At 33.3% G+C, this 9,177-nt stretch overlaps 1 protein-coding gene across 1 annotated transcript in view; it reads right to left on the reverse strand.

The window, feature by feature from the left end:
• Positions 1–165: 165 nt before the first annotated feature.
• LOC115239366 (serine/threonine-protein kinase 32A) overlaps positions 166–9,177 on the reverse strand; it is a 22,013-nt gene continuing 13,001 nt past the window's right edge. The window contains 6 exon segments of the mRNA XM_029813847.1: positions 166–1,461; positions 1,770–1,995; positions 1,998–2,172; positions 2,674–2,840; positions 3,343–3,432; positions 9,071–9,177. Coding sequence (XP_029669707.1) covers positions 1,290–1,461; positions 1,770–1,995; positions 1,998–2,172; positions 2,674–2,840; positions 3,343–3,432; positions 9,071–9,177 — 937 coding nt within the window. The 3' untranslated portion in view covers positions 166–1,289.

Here is a 9,177-nt window from a genome sequence, read left to right on the forward strand (position 1 = left end):
GGCTCCGGACTCGCGTCGATGAAGTCGATGTCCGAGGATGTCGCAGTTTTTTTTTTGTTTGGAAAGATATTTTATTAGAATACGAATTAAATTTTATTGATAAATTATTTTCATAACGTACGCATTGAGAATTTAAGGGAATTATAAGTTAAAATGCGTTAGTAATGTGTCAAAGATATTTTTTATTTCATATTTTTTATTTCGATTCGTACATAGCTCACTTCTAAACTACATATATCTTTATTGAATAAAACATATATGTGTGTATATATAGTGATTGTTCCCAGTTCCATTAACTAAAGAAAATTATATTAATATATAGTATGCGTCCCTTAACCCTTTCAGTACCATATTAGAGATAGAAATGTTAATAAAATTATGATTTATTTTAATTCTCGTTTAACACTTTTAAATTGTTAAAATTTTTTTGGTTTTATCTATAATTTTTTCATCTTATGTAATTTTAAATATTTATAGTTATGATTCTATTTAACACTGCAGAGTTTTGCATATTCTCCTTATATAATGAAAACGCGATTTATAATTATAAAGTATTGACTTTTAGAGAGAAATCATGATGAAAATATCTTTTTTTTTTCAAGAAACTTCAGGGACAGATGTACATGGTATACGTCACTGCACTGAAAGGATTAATTTATATTATTCATCGAAGATGTTTAATTCTAATGAGGTTTTGTAAATTTTGGTTTTTAAAACAGAGCAATAAAGAATTTGCTGTTGCTCACTAAAGTTGACGTATCGATTGTTCACTACTTTAAAGTTAAAAGAATAACTTTGCTCCATTATTGATCGAAATCTGTGAAACAATACATTAGGTTCCTTTATTTAATTTTATAAATGTATCATTTTCCTGATACAATAATTAAATACGCATTGGTAAAGTCTGATAGATCTTGCACGACGTGCGGTTCTCCGGTTGCTATCTATATTTCTTCAGGATTTCGTGAATGAAATTAGTTAACATAAAGCGGACTTACAATCACATTATATCAATCCGTATAAAAACTTTTCTTTCACTTATAAAATGGGATCTTTCCACGTATATTAAATAAAATAATCACTCAACAAATTTTGTTAATTCTTAATCTCTTATCGTTAGATATATGTGTGTGTTTGACAGAGTAAGAAATAATTAAATTACTTTTATAGCAAGTTATTAAACTAGATAAATATTGGTGTCTCTTATAAATTTTAATACGCATTCATAGGATTAATAGAGACTACTGGTCATTGATAGGCTACGGTAGGTACAGAGTTCTCAGTGTTATTTAAGATGTGCTAGGCTCCGGACTCGCGTCGATGAAGTCGATGTCCGAGGATGTCGCAGCGCTTCCACGGCGTCCTTGCCTCGGTGAGGCGTTTATGCGCGCTTTGACGTTCGTCGTCGAGACGCTCAGTCGGTTTCCGGTTCGCTGGGCCGGCAGATGTTGCTGCTTTGTTCTGTAATCAAGGGTTTCGCGACACAGGTATCGCGCAAGCGCTAAGAAAGATATCGCTCAGAGATTAATGTACAGGGTGACGTTCAGAATCTGCCGAGAATTGCTATTAGATTACGAGGAAAACCGTGAATATAGAAGATAATCACAGGATATTGAATATTTTTGTAATTTTCCGCCACGATAAAATAAAATAAAAAATTGTTCGATATTAACTAACGCTTTGTGGATGAAAAAGATATAAAAAATAAATATCGATAAGAACGGATCACCGATATCGCGATAATCTCGAGGAGATTTATTCAAACATACTTGAGTCTTTCTTCGGCACCTTTCATGGCAGTATTCAGTTCCTCTTCCCATTGTCTCTCCTTCTTTTCTCTCTCCAATCTCTCGATCTCACGTTCGCGATTATAAACCCGATATTCCGGAATGTAAGCTAATCTCCGCGTGTCTAAGCTTGATCCAGCGCCCTCGGCGAAACCGCCAGCATCCTCCCCTGAGTACTCGACCCTTAACGATCTGTAACGAGATGTCGAGAGAAGAGCGGTTTTATCCGCTTATTCAGCACTCTGTCAAAGTCCAACTCTCTCATTGCGCTCGTTTGTTTCAGTTCCTTTAAACTTGACACTCGAGCATTCGGGGCCAGAGTTAATAAACGGTCCAGGAGATCGCATGTCGAGGGGTTCCAGTGCGAAGGTGTCGGTCTTTCTTCCTAAAAAAGCGGATATTCGTTTCACGCGAATTTGTCACGCACATCGATTGCCTAAACAGTTAGGGATAAACGGAGTCGATTTTTGAGAAAAGACAAGTTGAAGTAAAAATATCGTAAACTGATATTACGCGAGCGAACGTGAAGGACGTCTTTGGTAATACTAACAAGCCCTGCAGCCCTGCGGCATGTGTCGTGTCAATATTATATTTATGTAAGTTCTCGTAATTAACGAGACAGCCGGGACATGACGCGTCCTTAATTAACGTCCACATGTTATTGCAGAAGGTTCGAATATCTTGCATAGCTTCAAAAATGTAAAGATGATAATACAAGAATAACGCAACATACATTTTTCATTTGAAATATTCATTCTTATTATTTTTCCGCAGAGAAAGATAAAAATTTATTCCTTTTATTATATTTCTACCTCATTTCTTTTGTGCGAACGTTTTTTTTTTTTTTTTTTTTTTTTATTGTTCTAAGCTTGCGCGATTTTCTCACCTGTAAGATTCTCAAAGCCTCTCTGTTAGACGTTGTGGAGTGAAGTGGATACGGTCTTTCCATGGCTAGGGTCTCCCAAGCGAGGATTCCTAGACTCCACCAATCCACAGCGAATCCATAGCCGAGGACACCGTATTCCTCGCATGAGCACATGTAAATTTCCGGGGCTGATGCAAATCCGTGTTAAAAAGAAGAAACGCAGGAAAGAAATATGTGTTGATCGCGTTTCGACTAATGCGTAATGATGAATTAACAAATCGTGCATTCCTTGAGGCATTTTTTTTCGATCACAAATCTCATTATACCGTTACATGATATTTTATTGCAATAAACTTGTATTTACATGCATTGTATAAAAAAATTGCAAAATTAATTATACAGAACCTTCTTTTTTGTTAGTTCTTTTTGTTTTCTTCTTTGATTTATAGAGCGTAATTTTTTATTAACATCTACGCCAAGTAAAAAATTAATTTTACGGGAATAATTAATGTGTGAGTAAATAGAAAATTGATTATATATACGATAATAAATTATAAGTTTGATATGAATTTGTATTAAATAAATGGAAATTAGAAAAAAAGAGACGATTTAAATAATTAAAATAATTTACATGAAAGAAAAAAAGAGAGAGAAAGAAAGTCACAGATAAGACCACTTATTCACACATACCTATATACGGCTTTGTTCCAGACATCGAGGTTGCTAATTGACCGTCTTCGAGTACAGTTGCGATGTTAAAGTCTGTTACATGGGCGTGACCTAAACAACAAATAATTTATCTTTTACAAACTACCATACCACTAAATAGTCATTAAGTTAATGACTAAACAAGTAAATTATTAACTCGCTCTAGAATATCCCTCGAAAGCACATGACAATTATGTATAATGACTGTGCTAATTAATATTAGATTGTAACAAGTTCTATACAGGTAATCGAATCCATAATGATTATTGCACATGTGCATATTTCAAGATTAAATGTGTCAACGCTGTATATATTTATTGCAATATGAGAGATTTATTGTTTTAAAAATTATAGAGAAGCAGCACTTGCGTAAAGTATATTTTCTAGGGTTTAGCCTTCGCTAGGGGGATTATAAAAAGATATAGATAATAATGGAAATTAATACCACGTATGCGAATAGTACACATGCGTGCGCGATCTTTAGACTCTCTTGTGGGATAAACGCCTAATGAACTCTAACTATATTACACAGTTGTATCTATGGGTCATCAAAGGACTATTAAGAGGCGGGTATACATACGTATATACATACACACACACACATATATACATATATGTATATGTATATACACACGCGCAGAGAGCAACGCGATATTGGTTTTCCGACGCGGCATGTTCTTCAGGTTCTTTCGCGTGTGCTATGCTATAGATTTGTTTTCGCAATATTTACCTGTTGTCATTTTCTAAACATTGCAGCGACCGCAATGTGGATCGAGCTCTGATGTAAACTAAAGGGGATGAGCATCAACATACACCGCTACATATTACATCGACGCAATATCACACAATTCCTCCATTGTAGTCAAGCTTTATGTTTTAGTACCAGGCACGTGGATTGTTTGTGCATATCAAGAAAAATAATTTCCTACCTTTAATAAACGGAATAAAATAAAAATTGACAACCTCGATGCGGAAACACGATCAGATGCTTACTTCTATCAAAAGAGCCATTTATCACTTATTGTTAGATATGGCAATCCATAAAAAAATAAGATATACCTGCATTTTGCTTTAATTTTGCAGTTTGATTTAAAGAAAAAAGCAAAAAAGATTTTTATTCTAAAAAATATATTTTATGTAAAACTTTATAAAAGTAAAGAAAAAAATTATTATTTATTTGAATTAAGTCCATTTCAGAGTCGCTTTTAAAAACAACTCTTGACGAAAATAATTTCCTACTGAATGGAAGTAATCGAAAATTATTGGTTCACTGGAATCAGGTCTGGATATCAACAGCAGAAATAAAATTGTCTACAAAAATAAAAGAGAAACCTCTCAATATGTCACACTTGAGAGGTTTCTCTTTTATTTTTGCAACCGATCTTATTTCTATTATTATTCATTATAATATACAGACACACACGTACAGTGTCTCCTTAAGATTCTTAATTTCATTTTACTCACGAAATATTTGATGGCTTCATCCTGCTAAATTATTCCTTGTATTAATGCTTCGTAATCTTGAATGTGCACGAAGCCGCGTGTAGGTAAAATAACGAAATGAATTCCAACGACTACAATGCGGATCTGGAATGTGATATTACCGGAAGGAAGAAGTAGTAGTATTATACAGCGATTTTACGCCGTTCTTCATTGCAATCATGTTTTAGACTTTAATGAAAGTAGTTCTAAGCGGTTTTCTCCGGAAGTGTGTGTGTGTGTGTTCTCCCGCATATATAGGTTCCTTTTCTCTCCGCTGTTATTAGACTATATAGACGAAGTTATTAGACTATAGATCGATCTAGCCAGAAATTCTCTGAAATTCTTAACTGTGTGTGTGTGTGTGTGTGTGTATGTTTCATCCTCTGTAATATTATATTAAATTACTTCGTTCTATTAATCTTTTTAGCCTTACAATTATCGAGAATTATTACGATTTTTTAATGATATCATGATAATAGAACAATAAGTCGTGTTAAAAAATAATTGACATTAAAGAAGACGTTAAAAATTATTATTAAAATGATTATTTTCTTTTTAAATAATTACAATTGGAGACGACATAAGACATTTTTCGATATTAAGAACTACAAAAAAGAATTATTAGAGGAATGATTATTCAAGGATTATTGACAAAAAAACATTTTTCTAAGGCGTTACACAATAAATCACTTTATTAGTGGTTTCCTGAGATCCTATTTTTTTTTTAAAAGTAAGCAACTTTAATCTACACAGAAATATTTTTGATTTTCGATTCGACTTCTCTTCTTGTGTAGAATAAATCGAACGATTGAGGCTTATTCCAACGCATTAAAACGCACACGGCTCGACAGTAGTATACGTATATCTAGCTTAAATTTATAAAAACATGTCTAGTTTCGTCAACTTCCCCACAATATCTCGACGGAACAGGTCTTATGCCACGCTAGATGGGACACAAAAGCGAAACGATAAGAGCGGGACACCGGTGCGTAATTTTAAATGATGCAGAGGCAATCTTGGGATTCAAACAGCCGTCGGCCAGGTGCAGGAGGAAATTAGGATAGCCTCCTTCCCTTCCTCCTTCGCTTACCCCATCTCCCTTAGGATCGGAAATGTATGTACCTGCTTTCCGCGTACCCGAGACGTTCCCTACGAAATACCCTCGTCACTTCCCCGCATCTATCTTTCTATTAAAGCGGATCCGACCTTCGAGAGGAGCGAGGTCTTCGGCATGAACACGTACCACCCTTTCCCTTTGCCACCCTCATAGTTATTTTTATCTCTCTCTCGTTCTTGTATAATTTCGTCGACATTAAAGGTATTGCATTCAAGGTATTTTGTTCGGCATCATTGTTTCAGAAAATTCATAAATCAATGTCACGAAAACGCAATTGAATAATATTATTTTCTGATATTTATCCTAATAGATTTTTCAAAAATCCGGAGAACATCTAATTTGTGCGAAAACGGTTAACCACAATAATCCGTATCTTATCATTGGTTTTGTTTGTTCGCTTGCATTACTCTTTATTTCGCTCGACAAATGCAGCCATATCTTATGCAAATCCAAAAAGCTGAAGATCTCAAAAGCCCGGCATGCAAATGCATTATTTAGCATCGCGCTTTCAAGATTCGTCCAGCTTTTTCTTTGGCAAAACCTGTGACGATCTATAACATTTCGATAATAAATCAATTTATTGTCAAGAAAGTAAAGTGGAAAAAGCATTATCGATAATTTCTAGAGAATCGAGGAGAAAATTGTGAAAGAGGAGAAATCGAGAAAAATCGGGAATCGTGGAGAATAAGAAACAACATTCTCTGCACTGATAAGCCAAAAGGAGACGCTACGTTTTGCTTCAAGGCTTTCGGAGAAACAGGCAAAATATCGGAAATATGCCAAAATATTAAAGAGAAAGAGAATATCTGGTATAAATATGTAATAAAAGATCTCTTTTTTTATTCGATTATTCTTTATAAAATTCTGAATAAAATATTGACCTTATTAATATTGGATTGAACGGAAAGTTCATGCCATTTTTTGCTATCAGATGAAGACTGAAAAACGGCGTGAACTCTCCGTTCAAACTAATAAAATTTTGAAAATTCTATAATATAAATCTTCATATCTTTTAAAATATTATATCCTTCTATCCCATTAATATCCTTCTAATGAAGGATATTATTGAAACTATATATTTACGCTGTCAATTGATTGATTGCTTCAAGATCAGTTTTTTTTTACTATACAGTTAAAACTTTCCATATTTTGCAACGAAAAATTCTTTATCGATAATGTATATTAAATTATGTTCGGGATTTAAGCAAAGAATTTCAGTTGTCATTAGCGATTTCATATATACATACTATGCGTTCTTATATAAAATATCATATATGTATATTTCTGTAGATAATTTTCGCACTACATACACCATGATGCCTTTTGTATTTTCATAATTTGCTAAATTCATATTCAGTAGAATATATTAATCGAAGCGAAAGGGACGCGGATGAATAGCTCAAATACATAGTAGAGAGTTAATTCCATTAAAATCCGCCGATAGTTTCTAGTAGCAGCTCTCGTGAATTCGCGAATATATACAACCACAATCTCATCCGTCGCGCAAAATTTACTTGTCAATTTGGTGTTTCAATCTTGCGCTCGTACTTCAGAATAACTAAATTATAGGTGATTAATACGCTTGTCCACGATGGCGCCGATATTGAAACCAAACGACGGAATCAGCATTTGATATGCAAACGAAGGTATGACACTCTATACGGGAGCTTGATTGAGGCTTAAATACCAAATATTTCGATTTATAAAACTCGTTCGATCTGCAGAGTTTTCACAATACAGAATGGTTGAACACAAATCACTGCGAGAAAAGATTTATGAATAACTTTTGGGAAGCTATTTGGATATATAAAAGATCCGGTGAATAATATATATACAATATAAAAATATTGCGTCAATAGTAATTAAGAAAAGAAAATAAGTTTCTAATCCTATTGCTTTTCGATCGTGTGATATGTTAAAGTAATAATATAAAATAATATTTTTAAAAATGATATTAATATTTCAAAAATTCCATCTGCAATTTTAATGCACCTTATATCTCGTCCGCAATATATTTTTATAGGAACATTTTTAACTTTGCTCCTGGGGAAGAAATTCTTTCGATGTCGATAATTTTGTTCCTATTCTTTCGTTCGATTAGCATGTGTATACAAACACGCGCGTGAGGACTACCTGATTGGATTCAAAGCTTTGTGTACTAGACTCACGTTTACCGCTAAATATGTAGTCAACTCTCATCTCGTGTTGCATTGTAGCAAATGAAATTCAGATCCAGATAAATGCGATTATCAGTCGAAATAGTGGCGAAAATATCTGACTGAATTGTTTATCGAGAAAAGTATGCCTTTTTCTTAATAACTTTACATATATGCATTTCCATTATTTTTATCGTCAAAATTTATAAGAAGTCATATATATACAGTTTTAATTTAATAGAATTTATAACATATTGATTTAAGATATTATAATTAAATCATAATTAATTTCAGTAATTAAAAATTTTAGTTTCTAAAATATAATCTCTAGTTATATAAATACAAATGCACATACAGAAGTAGTGTTCATATATTAAAGTATTAAACAATTTGTATATTAAATTCCTAAAAATTAAATTCCTAGGAAAACATTTTAACATATGATCAGATATAATCATATATAAATTAGCCATACATGATCCTGTCTCTAATTTGTCACTATATGAACATACATGATATAAGATCATATATGGCTAATTTATATTTGATTATATCTGATTATACATTAAAATTTTTTTCCGGGTTGATATAAATTTACAAAAAGTGAGGAAATTTGACTATATTAAATTGCATAATGCATATATATGTATAGGCAAGGTTAAAATTCAAAAGATCACCCACGTGTATTCATAATCATGGATCATGATCTCTTGAACTCTTACCTTTCGTGCGAGTCGCCCACATAGCATTATGATCGTTTCTTTATCACATGTTTTTCGAAATGCGTAGCAAAAAGAGAAACTTTGAGGAAATCGCACTTGCGAAATTAAATTTTCTCGGGGCAACATTAATTGCCCTTATCTATAGTACTTTATGCGATGTGGGTGACTAACACGCGAAAGGTAAGAGTTCAAGAGATCACGATCCATGATTATCAACAAACGTGAGTACTCACCCTCCTCATCCAGCAGTATATTGTCCGGTTTGATGTCCCGATGGATAATCATGTGACTCTGCAGATAATCGAGCGCCAACGCGATTTCAGCCACGAACAGTACGACG

This window comes from Formica exsecta, unplaced genomic scaffold (assembly GCF_003651465.1).
Source record: "Formica exsecta isolate Colony F162 unplaced genomic scaffold, ASM365146v1 scaffold38, whole genome shotgun sequence".
Lineage (NCBI taxonomy): Eukaryota > Metazoa > Arthropoda > Insecta > Hymenoptera > Formicidae > Formica > Formica exsecta.